The sequence below is a fragment of the Aplysia californica genome, unplaced genomic scaffold, assembly GCF_000002075.1.
Source record: "Aplysia californica isolate F4 #8 unplaced genomic scaffold, AplCal3.0 scaffold00062, whole genome shotgun sequence".
Taxonomy (NCBI): Eukaryota; Metazoa; Mollusca; class Gastropoda; order Aplysiida; family Aplysiidae; genus Aplysia; species Aplysia californica.
The window spans coordinates 1399564-1424817 of NW_004797332.1; the positions used below are offsets into that span (position 1 = coordinate 1399564).

The 25254-nt window shown below is 40.7% G+C and overlaps 1 protein-coding gene across 1 annotated transcript in view; it reads left to right on the forward strand.

The window, feature by feature from the left end:
• Positions 1-25254, forward strand: part of LOC101864208 (nesprin-1) — a gene marked incomplete in the record, with an annotated part of 244542 nt that overhangs the window by 29839 nt on the left and 189449 nt on the right. Inside the window, 5 exon segments of the mRNA XM_005093370.3 lie at positions 6702-6863; positions 7676-7846; positions 8361-8537; positions 9234-9350; positions 9744-9932. Coding sequence (XP_005093427.3) covers positions 6702-6863; positions 7676-7846; positions 8361-8537; positions 9234-9350; positions 9744-9932 — 816 coding nt within the window.

Genomic DNA, 25254 nt, shown 5'->3' on the forward strand with positions numbered 1-25254 from the left:
ACTCCCCTTGTCACAAAAATTATTATTTATATCGATTTTCAGAGTAATACATACATATTATTCATAGATTTCTTCTTCTAGTATTTCTTTTGGACTTTATCTTTTCCCATGGTATAGAAGTATAGGACCCCCCCCCCCCCACCTTTCCTAGTTGTTATGATGTTCATTGCGATGATGTGATAAGGCAAAACGACATCGATCTCGTACCCCCCCCCCCCTTGACCTTTCTATTAGTGGGCTATCGGACTTGGCCGAGCGATGACATGTTTCGCACAGAGTTATTTTCACTCCCAAACAGTGGGTTGTGGCAACGGACATTGACACTTAAATTACTGTGTGGCAATCAGGAAGGGGACACTTCTGTTGTTGAAGTTTATTTTCCTTCTGTCTCCCCGGTGTCTGAAAGTTTCTCTCTGTTCGTCCTGCCTTTGTTATCTTAATATAACATATCAGAACGTTCACTTTGTCAGTTTTTATTTTCCACCCAAGATATAATAAAAAACATACCCAATTCCTTGCCATGAAACAAATCTTCGGCAAGCTGTTTTACTGTTCTAAGCCCAGAGAGTAAAACTTTAACAGGAAACAGTACAAACTGCTCTCATTCTTTTAACACAGTATGTGTCTTTGCTGGCTTTTTCTCTCAATTTCTAGAATTCTTATTTCGATGAAATATTTCTCGAGCACTTGCAACTGATACCACAGACTAAGAAACTGCTGATTGAAAGAATGTTTGGGCTCACTGCACACAAACAGCTGGCTGCTGAAATACAAGGCATGACTAAGAAACACAGAGAAGAGCAGATCTTCTGGAACAACTATCACCATTTATCCCACACTGAGAGGACAGGAAGCTGTTGAAATTGATCTCAAAACGATCAAAGGTTTATACGTACACACTCTTAGAGCAATTGAATATTCACCTGCCAAATCTTTTCCTTTGATAGTTATCGTTGTTATTCCGACCGATAAACTGCCATGCTTAGACCACCGGCAAGCTGTTTACATGTGCGAAGCCCAGAAAGCATTTTTTTCCCCAACGTATTAGATTTTTAATTTCACCCAAAAAAAATCTTGTGTACATACAACTTATATCACGGAGTAAGAACCAGAAATATATTTTTTTAAATAATAAATTTTGGGCTTAGTACATGTGAACAGCTATTCCGACAATTTATTATACCAGGCACAACCGATACCACAGATTACGAAACGGACTCTTTTTCTTTTTTTTCTTTTAAAAATACCTTTAGGCTTGGCACTCCTGAACATCTGGCCGACAATACAACCACACCATTGTCCACTGAGGAATAATGTTCAAAGTTCATAAACTTAGTGCTACATAATGAATATGTACCTTCTGGTGTCTTTGAAGGAATGTAATCAGTGCGATATTGCGCTGTCCACTGACTCAGCTAAATATCTACCCTCTTGTTGAGAGAAGATGTGCTATGCCTTCTACTTTTAGACATCCTTAGGGAATTTCAGTTGTGTATGTTGATGGTTCTAAAACATCACTCTACATTGTCCGAGAGGTGCTTTGAAATTATCACTTCGCTTATACTGCGCTTGTGTTTGCATCTAGGACATTGGCAAACAGAACATGAGAGTGTGATACTATTTAGACTAACGTTGTAGTGAGCAGCCCCAGTAATTCAGCTGGAAATATTAGTCGTCTAATTAACTCAATGTTCTTATTGGCAAGGCTAAATGGTTTTCTTGTACAGCGGTAGAGCGAGAAAGTAAGCAATAGACTTGCATACTCGTGGTGAAAGAGACTAAAGTGCTCTCAAGGCAAATATTCAAATAAATGCTCCTAGCACTGACAGAGAAAATGGGATCTGTGCGATCAAAGCATCCAGCTATATATAAGTGATCATCGACATTGTGCCGATGAGGGCATAATACGTTTGCTATAAGAAAAAAAGAGAACAAAAATATAGTACAGCGTTATTTTAGCATTCTCTTACCCCCCCCCCCCCCCACCCCCACCCTGCCTTATATTCAAAGGTCATATTATAAAGGTATTGGCAATGCCATTTAAACGTATCCTGAAACCAATAATCAAAGAAAGTACCACAACATCAATAGCAAGTTCAGATCGATGCTCAAGAGGAAGACTTGATGTTGGAGGTTATATCTGGATCTGATGCCAAAGACATTCTGAAGAATGGAAGCGTAGGCCGGGGAAACTTTGAAAGCTCTTTTTGACAGAAACTGAAACAAGACGTATGGCTTAAAAAAGATCCCCTTACCACTCCTTCCCCTTTTTAAAAATCAAGTGAACACAATAACAGATCTTAAAAAAGAAATATATAGTTCATCAATAAATTAATCAGTTACTATATAATAGACTAGAAGCAAGTGCATTAATGTTTGATAGCGAGTGAATAAATAAATAAACAAATAAATCATGCGTTCTTTAAAGTGGTAAATAAACTATGCAAATTATTGAGATTCGTGAATTTACGAGGGGAATTCACTTAGTCTTTACCCGGACTAGGAAAGAAGCGAGCTAGACAGTTGACATTTGACACTTGACACTCCCAGTGCTACTTCTCTACATAGTCTTCGCGTAAATTCGTACACGTTTGAATTTAAAACTCCTCGAACATGATAATTTATGACTTCGGATAGGACTCAAACCATTCCCCCACTGCACTATGGAAAAGTTGTCATTTTGGGAACTTTTTTCAGATTCGGGAAAAAGAAAAAAGCCAAAAGTTGCTTTAGTTATACCCGATGAATAGGATGGGTACGGGAGGGTTTCGTAGCCACCCTGCTTTGCTGGCTGAGGTGTCTCCACCTTTCTGTGCGCTGGAGCATTGTCGTTCAGCAGGAGGGTTTCTTTTTGCAGCTTCCCTCGTCTTTTCTTGGCCAAAGTAGATCGTAGTTTCATGACGGTAATTCCTTCATAGTCAGAATAAAGGCTTCTTGAAGACCCCTCATATTATACTATGCACAAAATAAACAATTGAAAAAACACAAAAAACAGCGGTGTACTTATGCCAATAAACCAAAAGATAGAACACTTTAGTTTTAGTAGAGGATTTTACGGCGCTCGCAACTGCATAAGCTCATATGAGCGCCAGAAGATTAAAGGTGTTACAAGAGAGTAACAAACTTAAAAAAGAAGAAGGGGAGATAAGGACGATAGATGTTTGATAAGAAAGAAGAAGCAAACCACACCAGAGCACCCACCAACCACCCACAAGGTAGAACACCATGATTTCTTCCTTCCAGGACACTTGTGTGAGGCCGTTGTCTTTGACAAAGGAATTCCGCCTCATACCAAAAGTATCGCGTACAGCAGCATGTTGGCAGAACATGAAGACCGGTCACTCCGACATGCCATAGGGGAAAGTATTTCAGCTTGAGGTCGGGCAGAATAAATAATTGGCCGTTTTCCAATTCCATCAACGGACTAAAACAATAACATGTCCTACTAAGAGCTAGCATCTCAGAGTCTAAAAACTAAAAACGTTCCGAATAAATTAAATTAATTTACACCTCTTTTGTGTTTAGGGGTGAGGAGGGTGAGGGGGGGGGGGGGGGTAAGCAAAAGTGGGTAGACCCGCTGAATCTATCTGTACAGTTTCTTTTTTCCAACTAGATCTAGTCAATTTCTCGAGTTTGGAAGACCACTCTGTTTAATAAGACTACGTTAACTGTCTTTCTGCTGGGAAGCATCTCACATACTGTCGATGGGGTTTTCGACGTTTGCTGCAACATCATTAAAACAGATAACCGTCCTTGGTTTAAAAAGACACGAAAAGAGGCGACAAATGTGTCATCATAAGCTCTTTTGAAAGCAGAATCATGACGTGAGGTAATCCGTAAGAAAGGAATAACCACGCCCTTTTCAAGTGAACATTTTTAAAAGATGAAATATTTATATATTATCAATACAGTCCACTTTTTTAATAGCACGCGGAAAATAGATATTTCAGATGTCTCTTAAAGAACCAATAACGTCATCTTTTGATTCATAACGGCACTGTAAACTCTGAAATATTTCAGCAGAGCTCATAGTATACTCAAGTATTAGCACAATTTTGGAGAACAGATAGCAGTGAAGCACAAGGGTGTTTGGAACACCAGCTATCTCGGATTTTTCGAGAGGACGATGTCGCTATTAAATAAAGAAAAGACCAAATAAATATACCAACAAAAAACAAAAGGCAGCAAACAAACAAAACAGTACAACTTACTAGATGAGTCATCTGGATTGTATACTGGGTCACTCACTTCAGAATTGCTTCGGTCAACAGCGTCGCATGTATTGGGACAGAACAGAAGGTCTTCAGAAGGTTGTCACATGCACTTACACTTACACTCGTAGGTGTGTGCGTGTGTACACTAACACACACATACACTTACTTATTACCCATAAACACACTTACCCACACACATATTACCCATACTTACACGTACACACACACACACACACACACACACACACACACACACAAACACACACACACACACACACACACGTACACGCACCCAAAAAAACGAGGTTGAACGGCAAATTAGATATGTGGATCTGTAAGACGTAGCGGTACGATGGGTGTGTTCGGAATGTTATGTCGCTCTTCGAAACACTCAAGGAAAAACTGGATTTTCTGCTTCTGAGAACACACTCCTATCCTAGACAGTCGGGGATGGCTCTGATTGGCAGATTGAAACCAGCTCGCCTCCCAATAAATAATCCACATCGTTCTGTGGAATGTGAGAAAGTTAACATTAACCAGCCAAAACGAAAACCTTCCTTGTGTCACATCAGATCGTCAATGCAGATAATGAAGATCTCGTTTTTAACTACTCCCTCGGCTGTGCCAGAAGGGGGTTTAGGGGGGGGGGGGGGGTTTAGGACTGACGTTCATAATTAAATCGTTGCTTACTTAAATTGTATACATGTATGCCAAACCTATTTGAGTCCTATGGAATAGACGCACGTGACAATATTCTGATTACGCCATCTGTTAATCAGTGAAAACAAACAGCTGCTCAGCCATCTGGCTAACATATTTATTTAACAAACAAAAAAATACCCCAAAAAAACAACACAAAGCAACAATAGCTGGTCGTTAACGTTTGTGTTCGCTTTTGACGGCATGACGTACAGAAATACGTTTTAAAATCCCTTCTCAGAGAAGGCAAAGCTCATGTACTCTAAACAGCGTGTGTTCTTTGAAGAAATAAAATGGACCCCGGGAATGGTGACTGTGGGAGTCAATGGTCTTTGAAGAGGTAAAAATAAACCTCGGATATAATGGTGACTGAGAAAGTCAAAGATCTTTAAAGATGTAAAAGGCACCTTGAGGATGATGACCGAGGAGGAAGTCAAGAAAGGCCTCATTCAGAACTACAGCTGCTGGGCAACTGTCAGTTTGACACCAACAGTCGAAGTTTCTCATGAAGGGAAGGATTTTTGTCCCAACGATCAGCTACGTCCGTGACGGATGGAATGTTTTAAGAACCTCACAGACGTATGTGATGTGATGTCCTTTGCACGCTAGAGGTTCGAAATTGTTCCTATTTGGAGATATTGTTCCAGTTAAGTAGTATATCTCCTTTCTGCACACAACTGGTGGTTGTGGTATAATATATAAAGCGCTATGCCTTGCTTGTAGAAGACATAAGATCGTTTCCCATTGAGCATCCCAGCAGAAAACTCAAGATACTCGGTAAGAAATCTCACTACACAGGAATCAAACTCAGTCTTTTGTGTGCAACAGCACGGTGCCTACCCGCAACACCACAGACACGGGTTTTTTCACACTGTTCGCTTTGGCTCTGACATGATTTGTTGAAGCACCCTACTTCCTGTACATAAAATAGGGTCGATGGGGGTGTAAAACTCTCATTGTAGCAACTTACAGTTTGTTGATCGAGGCAAAGCAACAGAGAGGCGCAGATTACTCAGCATACATGATTATAACCTCTCGAGTTTACTTCTAACCCATCAGCTGTAGTCTATCTGAACTTCACTGGCATCTGTTGTGTGGCGGTAAGGTACTTTGCTGTCGCACATAGGAGACCCGAGTTCGATTCCCTTGTGGGGAGAATTTTTATCGAGTATCTCTGTCTTTGTGCTGGTACGTTAGATTCGTCCCAGGCAGGGCTGGCTGAAGTCAACCTCCTAAATGATCAACAAAGTGTCGATGGGAGTGTAAATACACAAAAAAAGTTAAAAACAACAAGGCAGAGGAGCAGGGAGGCGCACAATACTCTGAATAGTGTCTGAATACATGACCATGTCTCGAGTTGACCGTCACTCCATCAGCTGTAACCTATCTGAACAGTTGGACATACCCCTTCAAAATCCCACCATACCATTATTCCCCTTCTGTTGTTCTCCTTTTCTGTTCTTCTATTTCGGGATTCTCAGTGGGTGGTTATAGGATGTCACAGGAACGTCTAACTTCTATTTCTATTTAAAGATGAGCAAGTTGAAGAAGACGTCTTACTTCTTCTGTTCCTAAGATTTCTTCTGTTCTCCTCTGTTCCTCTGTTGTTTCTATCTATCATTCTCTCTTGCTTCTTTTCCCCAGCACTAAAAGTAAAAGACAATATTGTGTGAATGTACGCTTCTCTATACTCAAACAAACAAACGGGATTCTCAAACTATGTCCGCAGGAACATTCATGTTCTATCATTCTGTTTTTCTATTGGGGATTCTCATGGTCTGTCCACAGGACCGACTGAACGAGATCCTGCAGAAGTGGCAGGCGTACAAGGACCTGCTGGACTCCACCCACGAATACCTCACTGAGGACTTTCCCGAGTGGCTGGCGGCGGCCGAGAAGAACGTGCCGGACAACTTGGCAGAGGCTCAGAAACAGAGGGAATCTACTCAGGTAGGTTAATAAACAGAGGGAATCTACTCAGGTAGGTTAAGAAACAGAGGGAATCTACTCAGGTAGGTTAAGAAACAGAGGGGGAATCTACTCAGGTAGGTTCAGAAACAGGGAATCTACTCATGTAGGTTCAGAAACAGAGGGAATCTACGCAGGTAGGTTCAGAAACATAGGGAATCTACTCAGGTAGGCTTAGAGACAGAGGGTATAATATAATCAGGTAGATATTGTTGCATAGAATGAAGATGAAAGTTGGTAAACAAGAAAGACGGACAGATAGGCCTAGATACACAGATATACTGACGAACAAACAGATAAACAGGCAAAAGCACGATCATAACTATAGACAGACAGTCAGACGGGCAGAATACAGATAGACAGGCAGACAGACAAATAGACTGACAGACAACACAGGTATACAGACAGGAAGGCTGACAGATAGGCAAACAAAAACAGATATGCAGACATACAGACTCAGGTAGGCTGGCAGGTAGGCAGACAGACAAGCCTATACGGTTTGTAGATGTGCAGTTAGTTCAACAGACAAACAGACTAGCTGAAAGATGGATAGAGATGTATAGAATGCAGTTGTGTGTCCTAGAAGGTAAAATATGTTTGTAGTTCAACTGATAGACAGACTAGCAGAAGGATAGATACTATACAGATGTCGAGTGCAGCAGCATAAAGGTGCTGTTGGGGAGAGGGGTGTACATTACTTGTACCGTAGTTGTTTGTTTGTCATTGGGTTTTTTATTGTTGTTGTTGGGGGTTTTTGTGTGTAAATATGCGTGTGTTTCCATGTGGTTGTCCAGGCTGAGCTGGAGAAGCTGTACGCCATGAAGCAAGAGCTCCACAACGCTGTCCACCGCTGTGAGAACCTGGGCAGCACTGACCAGCTGGACAAAGCTGAGGAGGACATGGAGTCTGCCGTGTCCCAGTTTGCCGAGCAGGTCAACTCCGAGCTGGCCACATGTGTCAACCAGGTGGGGACATATGATATGATTAGTAATATTATACTGAACGGATGGGTGACTTGAACAAATGGGTGACGTGAAAAGACCAGGAAAGTGTACGTTTTTGAGAGCATTCAAGCTAAGAAAGGAGTGTGGTGACAAAAACAGCTGATGTTTGTTACTGATGTGGCACCTGAAGAAGAAGAAGAAGAAGAAGAAGAAGAAGAAGAAGAAGAAGAAGAAGAAGAGGAAGAGGAAGAGGAAGAGGAAGAAGAAGAAGAGGAAGAAGAAGAGGAAGAAGAAGAAGAGGAAGAAGAAGAGGAAGAAGAAGAAGAGGAAGAAGAAGAAGAGGAAGAAGAAGAAGAAGAAGGAGAAAAGAAGGAGGAGGAGGAGAAAAAGAAGAAGAAGAAGAGTAAATAAATAAGACGAAGAAGAAGGAAGAGGAGGATGAGCAGAAGGTGGTGGAGAAAAAAGAAGAAATAGAAGTAGCATTTTCAGTATGTTCCTGATGTTTACCATTCTGTACAATTCCGTCAACCTTCAGGCCGAGAAACGTCTGGACAGACTACGAGACATGATGCGAAAGTGGGACTCCGTGGACCGGATGCGACAAGAACTCCGCCACTGGCTCCATAACAAACAGGAAGAGTTACGGGACTTGGAGGATCAGCCTTCCAAGCTGCACTCTGAAGCAGCCCAACTCGACATTGATAGGCTCAAGGTAGGCGTTTGTTTGCTCTTAAGAGTACAGCAGAACCCGCCCAAGACATTTCATTATCGAGGAGCAAAGTTGTCTTCTTAGACAGCTGGTGCTCTTGGACAGTGTCATTTGTAGTGTAAAAAGGCAAAAGGGGTGAGAGGAGAGTGAAAAGTGGTCGTTTGTACAGTTGATGGTCTTGAACAGGTGTTGATTAAGAGTAGGTTCGACTGTAATTGCTTGGGAAAGTTTTTCATTGCGTGGTAAGTACCAAATGTGTTTTTGAGATGGAGTAATGTTTACCCACATCTGTAATTAATTATTTGTCTACAGTTTGATATAGTGTTCGCAGGACAATGCTATTTCCCAAACCTGACCTGCGGGTAGTAGGCTGATGCTCTGGTGTGATTTGCTTCTTTCCTACCAGACATGTATCGTCCTTATCTCTCCTCCTTCTTTTTTATATGTTATTCTCTAGTAACATTTCTAATCTCCAGGACTTATATGCCCTATTATTGTTGCCAGTGCTGTAAAACTCTCTCCAATACCAAAAGCTCAACACGATCCCACCTGATTCTGGAGGTCAGGTCCATTTGACTTATGGGCATCCCTTCTAAGCTTTGCTACTATTAGAAATGGATACTAAATTCGGAGGTCCCACCTCATAAATAACCAAATAGTGTTGACAGAGGCGTTGAACTCACACGTTTACTTTTGCAGACGTTCCGTGACGAGGTGAGAGCGAGGGCTCCTGCCATCGAGGAGCTCCAGAGTCACTACAGATCACTGACTCAGCACAACCCTGACTCTGTGGACCCTGTCATTAGGGCTATCCAGGTGAGGACTTGTGGAGAAAGATCGATTGTCATAACATTTAAGTTACAGAGAGGGGGGAAATATTATGGGCTGACAACAGAGTAGCACACGCTTTTGTGTGTAAATATGCGTGTTTGTTTTTTTGGAGGCAGGGAGGGAGTGAAATAGTTTGACTGTGAGTGAATTTTTAGACCTTTTGCAACACCATTCTACCTGACTCGTAAAATAGTATCCTTCTAGAGTAGAGGAGGGGAGAGAGAGAGGGAGAGGAAGAGAGAGACAGACAGGCAGGCAAATAGAGGTAGAAAGAGAGAAAGATTGAGAATAATCTGAAGAGTTGAATAGTCAAGGATCACCAACAACACATCCAAACTATTTACGCCCTCACTCTGACCACCACTCCCCGTGTTCCAGGACGACTGGGAAGAGCTACTGGGCCAGCTGGACATCCTCCTCCACGAGCGGGAAGCGGCTATGGCGCAGGCTCGGGCCCTGCAGGCCCACCAGGACACCATGGACGAGGACCTGGAGAACTACGTGCGGGAACTCGAGCGGATCGACCGCGCCGACAACCCCATGCTGGATAAGAGCTTACAGATGCAGGTACGTGCCGGCATGTTTTGTCTTTAGTTTTTGTGGGTTTTGGTTGGGTTTTTTGTTTTTGGTTGTTGTTGTTTTTTGGGGGTGGCATTTTGTTTGAGTTTTGAAATTGTTGTTTGAATTTTTCGTTTAGATTATTTGAAATTGAGGAGGTTTCTTTTTCTTTTTTTTTTTCAAGCGGGGACGAGGGGTTTGTGAATATCGGGAAGGGGACAGACCAAAGTCTTGACATGTTTGGGTGAAATTTGTTGGAGGGGGGCAAGGGTTGGGAAGAGTTCCATACCCTACTAGACACAGTAAATCCAGATGACTTGCAAGTCAGGATTCTTATATAGAAAGAGTTGGTCCCATCAGGTACCTGGGTCTGGAACCCAAGCTGTTTGCTTTTTGTTTGTTTGTTAGGATTTTAATCGATTTTTTTGTGGGGGGTGGGGGAGGTGGGCTAGACATCGAATGTTTTTAGGGGGGGTATTTTTAGGTTTAATTGTTAATTATGCTGCTCATTGCTTCAATATACTGTTGCCCTGACTCCACTTGACACCCCCTGCGCTGTTCTGCCCACCACACCCCTTTATGCTTCCTGCTGTCTCCACCGTTTCTTTACCCCTGGCTTTGTTGCGTCATGGTGCTTTACCAACCTTGGCCACGACACAGCTTCTGGTCCCCTTTGTTGCCAGAGAATTCCTCCACTTACTGTTCTGCTCCTCTTTGGAACAATCATCGTTTGCTTCTCTTTGCAAGTATTAGAGCCTGTCTGTCTCTCTCCAAGTGTGGATTTTCTTTCAGTGTATTGCCTATGTGTTACGTATTTAATAGGATTTGATAATCAAAATGTAAGTTGAGTATGCATAAAGTGCATGATAGGAGCAAAGGCTTTTGAACCTAGGTTTATAGTCATTGTCTGCTAGTGCAGCGCATGCAGTGTGCATCAGAACATGTGCATCTGTTGGCTGCTTTGCCATAGTGCCACTTTGAGCTTCCTTTAAGACGAACCAGGCTGCTTGAACCAAGGGTACTGTAAACCTACCAACATTTGACGTTCAACGAGAGCATGATAATGAAGCATACGTTTTCATCTAGGTATTAGGAACGCTACATATAGACGGAATGGGACTTGATGCAAAGCAATGTGTCCACAAATTGAATATCATTTTATTGTGCACATATCTTGTGTCGAGTAAAAGGACAAGCTCATACTGAAAGTAGGATAGACGAAGGCTGCATTTTATACATAAACAGGCTGAGGCAGTACATAGCGACATTTTGAAAAAAATAAATGTATTGAAACCATATTTTGCTTTTATGTCAGTAATGGAAAGCAGTTGCAACTTATTGCAGAAACTTAAGTCTGCGGAATATTTCTTTGCATCACGTCTTATAGTAATTCAACAAACAAGTGTAGATAGATGCTAGATGTGCTGATATGAAGTTTGTGGATTTTTTCCCTTAATTTGATCCATTAAAACATAGAGCATTAAATACCCCCCCCCCTCAACCTCCCCACTGGCTTGGTTTGTTTGTGTGGGTCTATTGTGTATAAGACAGCCTTCTGGACGACGCCAATGTAGCTCATACATTCTGCTGAGAAAAGTACTTTGCTTGAGGATTAGAAGGCAGTTTAGTGTAAGATCTCATGGAAATTAAATTGAATTATAATTTACAATAACGTGCAGCTCCGTTAGTATGCTTTTTCACAATGTTAAGGGAGCTGTTGAATTTTTTAATAACCTTTGGAGAATACGATTCTTTTGCCCTTAATTCGAAATGCTAAACGAAATGAATCGCAGAATGGCAGGCATGTGTTCTTGGGGAAAGTATTGAACTGAATTAACCCTCTGAGCTCGCGCATTTAAATCATTCATTATCTCTTGAAGGCATTCTGTGTTGGGGCATTTTTTTAAAAGAAGCACAATAAAATGCGTTATTCATACAGATTCTTCAGTTCTGGGTTTTTTCTGAAACTTTAAAAGGGTGGCACTTATATGCAAATTTGCATATTTATGATTTTGAGTATGATGGTTTACAATGTTTCTCAACATTGAATTTGGTCTATTGATTGGACGTATGAGTAAGCTATGTTTTTTTTAAAGTTAGTGACAGTGAGCCACATTGTGTGCTAGTCCAGAAAGCCGTCAGCTAGACAAGGCCACGCCCCCCATAGACTGGCTGCTTGGAGCTGGCGTAGTGGATTCTTCTCTCGCTCTGTGGACGTTCACGCTCTTGTCTGCCGTCTCTTCTTGTTTGCTTCGTCATTTTCTCTTTCCTTTGTTGTTGTTTGGTTTTTTTTGTTGATGTTCGTTTGTTTTTTTCAACAGTGTTATTCCATGTAGTGCATGCATTTCTTCTGTTAAAAGAACATTTTTGACAATTAAAGGATAGGTTTAGAATAACGCTTTTTTTGGTGATTGTATTTGATTTCTGTTTGGTTGATGAAATGCATATAGCTATAGATCTAGGGTGACGGGTCGACTGAAGTGCATTGTAATATCTTATTGTATTGATAATATGTAGCTGTTTCTAAATGTTTCAACAAAACAACGCCATTCACGGCGTCTCACTCCACCCTTTAAGATTCTTGCTCTTTTTCTTGGTAAATTCCCTTGTTTTGCCTCACTCTGTTTTTAGACATTTTTTTCTCCTTTTTCCCGTAGCACTTGTATGTAGCTCTTTATTGACCTGATTAGAGAGTGTGTCTATCCTTTCACCATTTTTTTTTTCTTTGTGGATTTTGTGTTTCTCATTCGTTTTGCTTGACTGATTTTGCTTCCGTGGCAAAAAATGAACAGCGGCTGTAAAATCTTTACAAGAACATCGATAATAGAAAGACTTATTACAGTTGTACTTTCTTTTTAGTTGGCACATTGCTCTAATAATAGCAATTGTGAAAAATAGCATCTCATATTTTTGTTTTTTTGTGAGCTGTTCGAAGAAAAATAAAACAACACAATTGCTTGGAACAATTATATCTTACCAGAGAAAGCAAGCACATATCACCTCTACAAGCACAGTCTTCACAAAGCAAAACTTAACTGAAAAGACGTACAAAATGTGTGCAGTCAAACTGACTCGTTTGCTGTAGTTGAACTTTGGGATAAAAGTAGAATATTTTCTTCACGATTTAAGACGCTCAATGTACGGATATACCTTTATAACAAAACACGAATAGAGGAGACCATGAACTATGAACTAGGTGTGACGTGCAGTGTAAGCAAAGATGTAACTTTTGACTATAGGTCTGTTTGGAACATCTTCCACCGGAAAGCTGAGAACAGAGTGGACTGGAGTTTGCAATACCTGCAGTTTGTGCCCTAGCGGTCTGCAAGACAACGAGATAGGTGAAGGTGAAGGTGACTTGAGGACACCACTTTATGCTGGAGATGGACTACGGGCTGCTACAAATAAGAAAAAGGAGTCTTTTTACAGACAGATAGAGTCAACTTGACATCGAATGCCCAGACTTCTAGCCAGCTTGAAGAAAAAAAAAAGGTCAACTTGAGGAAAACTAATGATGAGCTTGAGGAAATCTTGTGGTCAACTTGAAGATCACTGAAACAATGGAAACTGCTTGAACGTAACAAGAGACAAAAGGACCCCAGGACCACCCCTGACAAGTAATAGAAGAAATGTCGAACAACAAGCCTCTGTATGGAAGAAGACGTCTAATGCCACGTCTGTCAATAAAGAACAGGATAGTGTCTATGGCTGAAACGTTTAGCATTACGGAAATTTATACCCACGACTTGCGTGCTTGAAAAACATGATCCCTGAAGTTTTCCTTTTACAATCTTTGAACACTGCTTCATGGAAAGTTTTGTTTTTGAAGGTGTAATGGACAGCGCATAATGGGCTCGATCTGTAGGATTGTATCACCTTTCTACCCCGCTGTAAAGTCAGTAAAGAGGACAAGATTTGACGGTCAATTGAAGACGGAGCCGTATTGGATTGAGAGTCATGAATAGTCGTCAATCTATGTTCTAGAGAATTTTTATCTGAGGTGGGATGGCCCAGCGTACAGTCCACTTCGAAGGCAACCGAGCTAACATGTTGTTTTACGATTAGACGTACGTGTTAGATATTTAGCAGGACACTCAAGAGCCTCGGAATTTTTACATCAAATTGGAGCTTTTTCTGTAACATATTTTATCATTTGGTTTGAATATTTGAAATGATAATTGTTTTTAGTGTTTTAGCAACTTATGTGAAACTCTTTCAAGCTAATTAATTGTGTGACTTGTGACAGTTCAGCATGCTTTTTGTTTAGAATTTCTTCTTCGTTTTGTGAACATCCCCTCCATCTCTTCACTCTAGTCCTTTCTAGTGAACCTCAGAGAACAATTTGCTAGGTCAGCCAGGGGTGAAGCCAATGTCTTTACACACAAACAAACCCGGTTTTTTAACCGTCAATTTGACGCCAGTCCTTCCGTTGTAACTGCAGGTATATCAGGGCTACTAAACCAGTTGATTGTCAGACCACTTATATTGCAACTTTTATTAATAAAAAAGTAATTGTCTCATTCGTTTATTAAATCTTGATTTTATAGATTAGACAAAAGATGAGAGTTTTGTTTATTTTTGCCTCCCTTTCTTCTTCTTTATCGTACTTATTGGACAGTCTGTTTTTATTTTTAGATTTACTTTTCTGTGTGGTAGGTAGATTTAACCAAACCTACATTTTGCAATTTGAAAAGGTAAAATCTTACACATTACGTTTCCCTTTTTTTTATTGCACCATTCTTTTCGTGTTTTGAAGAAGCACTCTTGGTAGCCTATGTGACTGGGTTCTGTCTCTTCTGTGTTTTTCCCCCTTCGATTTTTGTTTCTTTTCACCGAACTTCTTCTTGTTCGTCTTCTTTTCTGGACAATTAGCTTGTTTTAAATGAGGATTGTGTACGCACGAGACTTCGTTTGTGATACTGCTTTTCTCCATCTACCTTCCTTCTTTTTCTCTATCTACCTTTTTCTCTATGTGCTGACATACCTCTCTGTATCATCTTGCTTTCTGTGTATCTCTTTTCCCTTTACCCCCTCCCTCTCTCCTTCCTCCTCTTTTTCTCTATTGTATCGTGTATAATCTTTGGGTTTCTGTCTTTCCTGTTGAGAATAGAGTACAGAGCAGACCGTATCGTACATCACTGTTTTTTATGTTTTCGTATGATTTTATTGTTCCAACCATGTCTTTTGTTTCATAATTTGGTGGAGGGTGAGGGGGGGGGGCAATATTGTCGAGAGCAGAATTATCAAATAACGCTGTCTGTGCATGAGAAGAGGCTTCCAAAGAGAATACCTCGTCTTTATACTGCAAGAACACTGGGCAGGAACCTGTCTATTTTCGCTCTTTAATGCGGACCAATAAAACAAAAAACAAAAAAAAATAATATAAGGCACAGTCAAGATATTTGTTGGAAATGTCATTCCTCTTTTTATACATGAGTATTTGTGACGGCTTGTTTGTGTGGGTCTGAAGTTTGTGTTGCACATTCATTATGAACATTTCAGGGACATGTTTGTGTACTGTCTTATGTGCGTCGTGTCTTTCAGAGGTGTCATTTACATTCTTTAATCTTGATCGTAGTACGTAAGAAAAAGAAAATTTTATTAAACTCGGCTAACATTTCCTTTCAGTCTCTGAACGTTGCACGTACTGACCCTAAAAGTAGATTATTTCTGTTTTTAATCTAAAATTTCTTTTGATCTTATGTGAACTTTTATTACTTGTAGAACAAACTACCTACTGTTTTGTAAGTTTTTGGTCTTGTTTTATTCCCAATGTTACAGTCTCACGCTGGAATTTTAGTCGAATTAGACTGAATCTGACAAATTGTATTTTTGTTTTATTTACGGGTTTTATTAAAACATATTTTAACTGTTAAGATTAATTGCTAGCTTTTTCAAATGTGGAGTTCAGAGAAATGTATTTATGAAATTAAATGTATAAGACTTTGTACAGATGAAATGCATGCACACGTGTTAACATTCCATGTTATGTTATGACATGTCCTGTTTTTGTTTTGATTGGCTATTTAAATGTTATATTACCATGTGTGCTGCTTTCTTAGTCGCTCATGTAGAGCCTACGATTCTATTGATGCATTATGTTGTAGAGCACGGCTCTATTTGCTTCAACTGCGCAAAATAGGCAATTCAAAGCAGGTGACTTTGTGTAGGCTTTATTGTTTTTTGTACAATCGTGGTTGTTGTTACCAGCATAATGATAACAGTAATAATAATAATAGTAATAATAATAATTATAATGATAATAATAATAGTAGTATTTTCTTATATTAAACATCTACAAATGTGGTACTTGTTAGTATTAGTATAACATTTATAAAGAAAATAAGTCGTTATAACTTTAATTTTCGAAAGATGCCATAGTGTTGTAATATAATAGATGATAATAATTATGATCAGAAATATAATGGACTGATGGTGACCCTTAACATCCAAGGAGAAAGAGAAGTGGTAGCTTGCATGGTAAGAAGAGTAAAATAAAGGAAATAATAACGAGTGCCTTGTATAGCAACGTTATATAGTGTTTTTACTAGAAAATATTCGGGGCAGTAGTATTCTGAATTCAGGTACCTCTAGCCTTTATGCAAAACACCGTGAAGTTTTAAAAGAAACTGAGCACAGCGGCCTTTGTGAGTCGAATATCCGTAATTAAACCATTGAGGAGCCGCATTCTGTGTCATTCGACAACGCAAGAAAACGCTTCGTTTTGGGGCACTTAAAAATGTTTTAAAAGAAGCAGAACTTCGAATCGTTATTCGTTCTGATTGTTCAGTTTTGCCTTCTTTGTTTTTAATCTGAAACTTTTGAAAAGGCAGGCAGCAACTTGTGTATCATGCTATTTTGTTTTTTCTGTGTATGACGGTTCAAAATGTGCTGAGAAGTTCCCTTTGGTCTGCTGCTGGTTGGACATAATCATGTCGTGTCCGCTCGTCCTTAAAGAGTCAATGCCTCACGTTGTCCGCGGATGTTTGTAGCACGTCGCTTAATATATTATTGATCTCTGACGTTCCGGTGGTCGTGGGGAAAGACGCGGGGCTGTGGAGAATGGATACCGCAGGGTCTAGGAATAGAGAGAGAATTATAGAAGATGTTTAGACCTATGGGGGATTTCAACAGCAGGAACTGGATAGGTAACTCCGATCTTGTCACGTTCCATTTACCTGTTTTTCAAACAAAGACTTTTTTACTCGAGTCTTAAACCTTAAGAAAATCTAGACCAAAAAAATCTGAATAAATGCTTACAATAACACACACAACCGTCAATGTAAATATTCACGTTGTACTACCATTGCCCGAGTGAAACGTCTTATTTAGAATTTTACGAGTAGCTTTTATCTGTTCTCTACCTAAAGGCCTACCCTGTTACTTTAAGATCACTAAACATGCTTGATGTTATGAAGAACTGTTCAGGTGTCTTTGGTGACTTGCGGCACAAAATCTGTTCTCAAAGTATGCACCAGCATTTATCAGTTCGTTATGCACAATCTTCTGTATATTTAATGCTATAAAGATGGTGAAGACTGTTTCTGCTGTTTCGCTGGGGAATTTTTTTGTTTCTTGAGGGGGGTGTGTCTTACTTGAGATCGAAAAGGTACATTTTTTTCTTCTACTTAATGTTCTGCTTTTAACTTTTGATACTGGAACTGCTTTAGACAATGTCCCAAGCGGCGTGGTAGCGACGTCTGTTGCCAATGAGGATTAGCGAAGCAAAAGCAAGTGCTCGGTGTGTCAAGGGGGGCAGCAATTGGCCGTGAAAAGAGAAGAGTCATAAATCGCGTGGGAGAGTTGTAGAGATAATGATATATTGACCAGAAGAAAGCCAATCACCCGCCCATTCCTGGCAAGCGGGGACACTTGGCGTCCAACCGTTATGTTGACTCCTGGGGGGTCACAGCGACCACACAAAGCGATTCCAATGTGTGTGCTAACAAGGTCTAGTATATTGCCTTCTCATGTCCCTTGTCTGTCCACTGACCACTGGCCAGTGCGTGGAGGAGTGATAAGTCATTGTGTTGGTCTGCGCTGTTCTCACGCTTTGTTCAAACAACCTCGTTCGTTTGGAGCGAGGTAAACAAGGCCTTTCATTCTCTGATTTCCAGTGGTCTTGTTAGAGTTGAAAAGCAGATGGTTTTATGGCTCTGATGGAGCGCACACGTATCTTTGTCGCAGATGTAGAGGAAGAGATGGAAGGAGAGGAAGAGTTTTACTATTATTCATACTGTATATTATTTTGTATAAAGGCGAAACGGTGCTGTGAAAACGTGCAAAAGCTGTTTTCAATTCCCTGCGTTTAGATAAAGGTAGTATACCATTGGTAAAAGGATTTTCTCTCTAAGCTATTCGAAAGGTTATATCAGTATGGTGTCAACGAAGCCTTAAATTCTTAGTTTGCAGAAGCCTTACATGTGAAAGAGATTTAACTTGACAGTGAACATGAAAGACCACGAACTGAAGCAGTAGCATGCTTTTGGAGCCTTGTGTGGCCAGTCTTAGACATAATATGAAGTGACATCTATGGTGCAGTGGATAAGCGTTTCGCCGTCTGAGACCCAAGTTCGATTCCGAAGTGGTGAGAATTTCTATTGTGTCTCTCTGTCTCTTGGGGGAGGGGGCATGTTTTATCCTTTTCAGTGCGGGTTGGCCATTACAGGTAGGGTTGAGCCATCTCCGGAATGATCTAAACTGTATCGATGGGGACGTAAAAAATATCTACATAAAAAATAGATATAAGCTACTTTTCAGTCTAAGCATAAGAGCCTTTGTAGCCGCCAATATGTTGCTGACATATCGCTCTGTCGGTTCACATGATACCGCTTGATTTACTCTCATGTTGTGCAATGAAGACTTGGACAACACATGCGTTGCATTATAATAGTCTATATGGTGGTAATGAATACATAACTTGTATTATTATATTTTGATATATTGCTACCTTAAAGTAACAAAGTTCTATCTGACATTTTTGGCAGATTTGAGTTACTAAAACCATGAGGTCAGAAACCAAATGTTCCGTGCAAAGTCGTAAGATTATTGGGAGTAGTTATCAAGATATTCAAAGAATTGCATTCGAAAAAGCTTGACTTGTGAAACTCAAAATAGTTTACTGCCAATTTCTCAAAAGTAGGTACTGAGCAGATAAGACTTTGTAATTCTTGGGTAGCAATATGGTATATACACTTATTTTTGTTTAACGTTTAGTTGTAAAAGTTCCACATATTTTGTTAATGAATAAAAATTCATCTCTACACTCCTCTATTTGGATTGAGCGGTGAACTGTTTGGCACTCCTTCTACGTGTCCCGTTATTCTCTATCGTGCCCCCTGCCCAAAGGGGAAACTTCGGCGTTTAAATGGAATGAAGAAAGATCTCTGGTCGCCCAACCTGTAGCGTAAGCAAAACTGAAATATTCCTCAGCAGCCCCGAAGCGACCTCTTTCGCCCTGCGCTTTAACTAATCCTCTTAGGATTATCTGGAAATCTGTGCGCTCTGCAGTTTTGTCTCGCTGATTCCTGCTTTCGTCTTTTTGTTTCTTGTTTCTCAGTGGCAGTGTTGCCATTGATCAGTGCTCAGGAATGTGTGTGCCGATTTAAATGACTTTGTGGTTCCCGAGATTTCCTTTCGCTGGCGTAGACGGCACTGTCTTCGTTGTCAAAGCACACTTGAGACTTATGAATAGACCTGTGAAGAGAGGATTCTTTTCCTGAGTTGTAGTTTTTGTCTGTGAATGTGAGAAGAAGTATTTCGTCGCCCATATCGTGGCTATTATTAGCGTGGGAATATCGGCTTGTGATTTTCAAGGTGAGCGAGGTTCTGACCCCTGTTGAAAGAGTTTCTTCGATTAATGGGTAATTGTGCAAGTGAAAGTTGTATAAATGTCGTACTATTATTATTCCCTTTAGCAGCCACACAGTCAGCTGTCCACTGACGGCGAAAAAAAAAAAGAACGCGTCAAAAGTGATGCAGAAAGATGAAATATAAACAACCGGTATATCAATTATTTCTCAAATGACAATCACGCTTATACTTATACAGGCGCACACACATGCACAAACACATACTGGCGCAAGCACATTTTTCACACACACACACACACACACATGCGCGCACACACACACACACACACACACACACACACACACACACACACACACACACACACACACACATTCGCACTGCACACTGCACACCGCCCACACACCTGTTCAACGCCGGTCCTCTGCGTGTAAAGCCTTCTCAAACTCAAGCGGAAAGTTCAATGCAATCTGACATGCGTCCGTCGTGTTATCGATTACTATTGTCTGAGTCTTCCGTGGGTAGCTTACCTTGTCTTATGGCAGTTTGCAGACTGGTTGATTGAAGGGTCGTTTCGGAGACAAGGGTTACGAGCGAAATGGTGTGATGATGAAATGCTCAAATAGATGTGCTGACGATTTCTGTTTGACTGGCACTAATGGCCACTCGTTGCTCTCTTTGATAGAAGTGGAATATATAAAACCATGACGATCAGTGTTTGCTTTTTTCTTCATAATATTCCGAAAGGTAATAAGAACGCTAAGCACACAATATGGTCATGTCCAGTTATGTTTCTTATGAAGATGCCATATGAACATTCGGGGCAATACAAGAGAAAAGAGGAAGAGTTATGGAAATTCCTATCATTTTTTTCCAAAGAGAAAGGGTTTCGAAATCACTATGAAAGACTATTCTCGGCGTGCCAGAGTGGCTTATATCTTTACACTGACGGGATCAGGCTCTAGGACATCTATAAAATTGTAATTGCTATTATTATAAGCCTCCATCGACCCAATTTAAAACACTTAAGAGGCAGGCAACATGGACCCTGCCTAACAAGGCAGACCCAAGCTGAGAGGGAAATTATTAGCAAGACAAGGAGATACCTGATCAAATATCTCCCCAAACGAGGATTGACTTAACGTCTTCCGGTTTCAAGGACGGAGAGGGTTTTTTGTTTGTTTGTTTGTTTGTTGGGGGAGGGGGTTGGGGTTTTTAATTTTGTTTTTGGTAAGTGTTTTACGACGCTCGCAACTGCGTTAAGTCTTACGAGCGCCCGGGACAGATCAAACATTTTCGCCAGGTGGGAAATGTTGAATTTTGCCCGCGTGGCGGCCGAGGCCTACTCTTATCGATTTTGGACTAAGGGATCTTTAAAGTGCGCAATTTGTACACGGGATCTCCAAGATTTTTAGCCGTTGTCCGAGAAGACTAGGTGTAGTGTAGATCTTTCCTGCCATAAGATCAGGCATGTGGCTGAAAGACAGCAGTAAGAAAGAGCCAAAGAGTAGCAGTAGAAAGGCTGCAGAGAGATTCGGGAAACCAGAGGGGGCAAAGGAGGTGAAGGAGTGCATGATGAAAGTGGAGACGAAAGCAGGCTACAGAACATAGTTAGAGAGCAGAAAAGGAGGTGAAAGGAGACAATTTTAGAGAAGAAAAATTTCTGTCGCTATCCGGATTCGAACCCGGGACCTATTGAATGAGAGGCGAACACCTTAACCTCCAGGCCACGAGAGCCCCCAACGGAGAGTTTAACCCTAACAGCACAGCGACCGATTCTAGTGTAGGCAATATAAAACCTTTGTTTAACTCTTAGTATACGGCGCGCTAGTTCAGATAAAGTCTGCGCGATCGCTGATCCGGTGGTTTACAGTCATTACTATCCTCGAAATCCCAGCAAACCCTTCATTACATATAGCCAAACTATACGTTTAGTGTGTGGAGCAATCATTTCTACCCAATTTGGTGTTTATTTTATTTTAATACGTTAAACAAGTGCAGAGTTTTAGAGTAAATTGTGATGATGAAAAACTGGATGACAAAATTGGCTGTGTTCAAAGGTGGTATAGCCTTCCGTAGACTAAGAGTTAATGTGCAACTCTGGGTCTTTAAAGTGACCATTACATGAGAAATTACGTTTAGAGCGTCGAGCTTCATTGGTATTCACGGCGCGGTAAGAAAGGGACTGGGGGTCAAGTCGGTGCGTGGAATGTGTCTTTGTGTGTCTGTGTGGGGCGAGGGGGAGAAAGGGGGTTGGGTGCAGTTTTCGGTATTTTTAACGTTAGCGTAATGAGTGTTGCAGATTTTTAAAAACTAGATCTAGGTCTACGGACTCATTGTGGTTTTATTTATTATTTATAACCGTTTGTCTCTGTCTACGTGTTTGGTTTTATTTATTATTTATTCTTCTTTTATTTCTTTTCCTTTTTTTTTTTTTTTGGGGGGGGGTTCTAAGAATGTGTATTGTAGATAATATCAGGTACGATGGTGGTGGAATATCTATCTATGCCATTTGAGGCGTGGGAAATTAACGACTGTTTACCTTCTGAATTCCTGTATATAATTCAATAGATCAAAAGAGTATGTTTTTTATTATCTTTTTAGTTTCAGTTTGCCATTGATTGAAAATATTGGGGTCATTTTGGTTCGTAATTTATGGCGAAAATGTTTCTGGATTCTAGCTTTACTATTCTTTCTCCGCTTTCAGATAGAACGAGGGTGCGTATTCATAACAAGTCCCATATTGCGTTCCCCCATTGTGTGTATGCAATAATGTGCCGTTTGGCGTCTTGTTGCCGGAAATACCTAACATAAGTTTTTGTGGCAACAACAAGTTTGTCTTAGCTCTCCTCTAGAACTGGTATTTTAAGGCTGTCTTGTCTTGATTCCGCTATTGCTCTGAAGTAAGAGCTGTGTTTGATGTCGAAAGAAGTGAGTACTCTTGATGTGATTGATTATTGGATTTTAATTCGAAATGACGGTTGGTCAGACGGTGCTATTCGTGTCTGTTGTAGCTGCCTGTTAGTTTTGCTTTTTCCTGGTACAAGTAGAACTCTACGTTATTGTGTTGATGTGCTTCTCTTTGTTGAGGCTAAAACATAATAAAAGCATAACTGTGATTCCTACGTTAGTATTTTCGTGTTGGAAGTGGCTGAGAGTCCACGAGGTGTTACAGCGTACTGTAACAAAGGCGAGATTAACGTTGGCAAAGAAATGTTTGCTCAAGAATTGACGTTTGCCTCGGCCAGAGATCCAACCTTACACTAACCTACATAGGTTGTGTGGAAGCTTGTAAGAGACCAGAAGGTTAAGTGATAAGCGATCACCTCTGATCACCCGAAAGATCTGAACTGTCAGGTGTGTACATACATTCTTGGCACTGAGAATAATCTGTGGTTAGTATTGGCACTAGCTATATTAATTCGTTACCGTCTCGTCTCAAGCTGAGAACCGAGAGAAGTGAGAGAAGCTGAGGTTTAAAATTTTCAGTTGTGCCCCCAACGGTCAGCCAGACTGCGGGATAGGTGAAGGTGAAGCTGAGCCGTCTCAAAACTATAAGTTGTCTTAACAAAAAAAAGTATGCTCGATCGGGAGAAAAGGCTTCTTTGCACAGAATGTCGCCATTACGGTGTTATCTGCACGTTGAGATGACTTTAAAGACATTGTTTGCCTCAGTCTGAGTGTAGATTGGATTAGGATATTCTGAGTCATATACAACTCCGGCCAGTTTTTCCAGACTCGGTTTGGTATTCCATAAAACCCATTAAAAGAATGACAACAGGAACTTAATTTCACAAAGATTCACTTCTAATTTGGAGATACAACATAAAGACTGTATAAACATTTGATCTGCCCGCGCGGCATTAAGTGTAGTATCTCAATTCTCTTGTGAAAGCTTTCGTTGCGTTTGCTTAGATAAGTCTGCGTGAGTTTGAGTTTCAGATTACACGGCAGTGTCAGGTAATATTACACCTTAATTAGAATGTTGGAGTGGCGGTGTTGAATTTAGACTTGGGTATCCATAGCTCCACTTCAAAACATCCCCGCAGGCGTCTGTGGTGTACAGTAGCAGTTCGGCGCTTCGCTATCGCACGCGGGGGACCCGATGTTCGATTCCCGAGTGGGGAGAAGTATTTTTTTTAACGAAAATCTCGGTATTTCTGCTGGGATGTTGTATCCCTCTCAGCCCGGGTTGAGCCTGACAGGCAATGTCGGAATGCCGTCTCCTAAAGGATATAAATTGTTTTGACGGGGCGTAAAAACGCCTACACTAAAATGATGCTGCTTTTTTTTTTTCAAAACATCACAGCGCCCGTCTTTGATGGTCCTTGGTGAAATGGCCTTAAATTGGACCTTGCGTTACATTTTAAAACAGTATTCTATGCGCCTAAACCTGTTCCTTTGTACCGCCATGAGACCCTAATTACATTTGCATGAATTGTTCCTTTACACATTGATCAGAATATTCTTTGTTTTGAAATTGAGAAAGAACGGTTTTAGGGAAATCCTATTTTCTATGAAATAATTGTAGCGTGAAAGTTTGACTCGGGTGCTGTCGATACGCTGTAGAAAGGCTCCCCATAGAAGGTTCCGGTGTTAATGAGTTCGTTTATTCAGGTTCGGTCACGCAAACCATTAATCGGGGATTTGATAAACGCGAGAGTCTGGACTCGGAACAAGGAAGGAAAGAAAAACCTTTGCGTGGTTTGTGTTGTTTCCTTTTCCGTTACTGTTGAATAGATATAACTTGTTATCGGTGGCAAGCTCACCAATGTCGACCGCATGCGAGACTGTATAGGCTTACTGTTAACTTGGATCTAGTTACTTAGGCAGTGGACAGAGTTATAAATAGCCCTGTCTGATGTTTTAAGTTGTTTCTGAACCTAGATCTATGCTGAGCGAAAACATTCGATGTCTCTACGCCCCTTCCTTATACCTCTAGTGGGCATTAAACTGTTGGCGGTGTCTCGTCTGTAACATAAACTGTCCTGAAACGCCTTTAAGACTGAGACCCAAGTAGGATTACGTCCTCGTCTGGGCCAATCCTGGTGTGCTGGAACTATGTTGTACAATGATAATATGTTTTCACTAGTATGGTGGAAAGAAGTGAGTGAACAATGAAAACTTAGAAAAACGTCGACAGGTTCACCCGGCGAAATATCCACTGCTGGGATTCAGCGAGTATATCTGTAACAGAATAGTGTCTTTCGTAGTTTTGTGTCATGCTTACGATATAATGTATAGCAGTTGTAGAGCGCAATTTTTTTTTGGGCGAACGCTGGTAAAAGACCGTGTGTAGGTTGAGAAACAAAATCAAGCGAAAGGTCTCAAAGATAAGTTTGAGTAAACTTTTGGTGTATACGAGAATCTCTTTTATTCCGCGCGCAGCTCCGTTATCTGAGGGTGAAACATGAACGGGATTTTGGATGATTTTATGTAGTTGCTTTGAGAAAGGCTATAACAAGGAATTCAGTCGAAACAAACTGATATTAGTAACCTTGGGAAATTAATTTGCAACTTT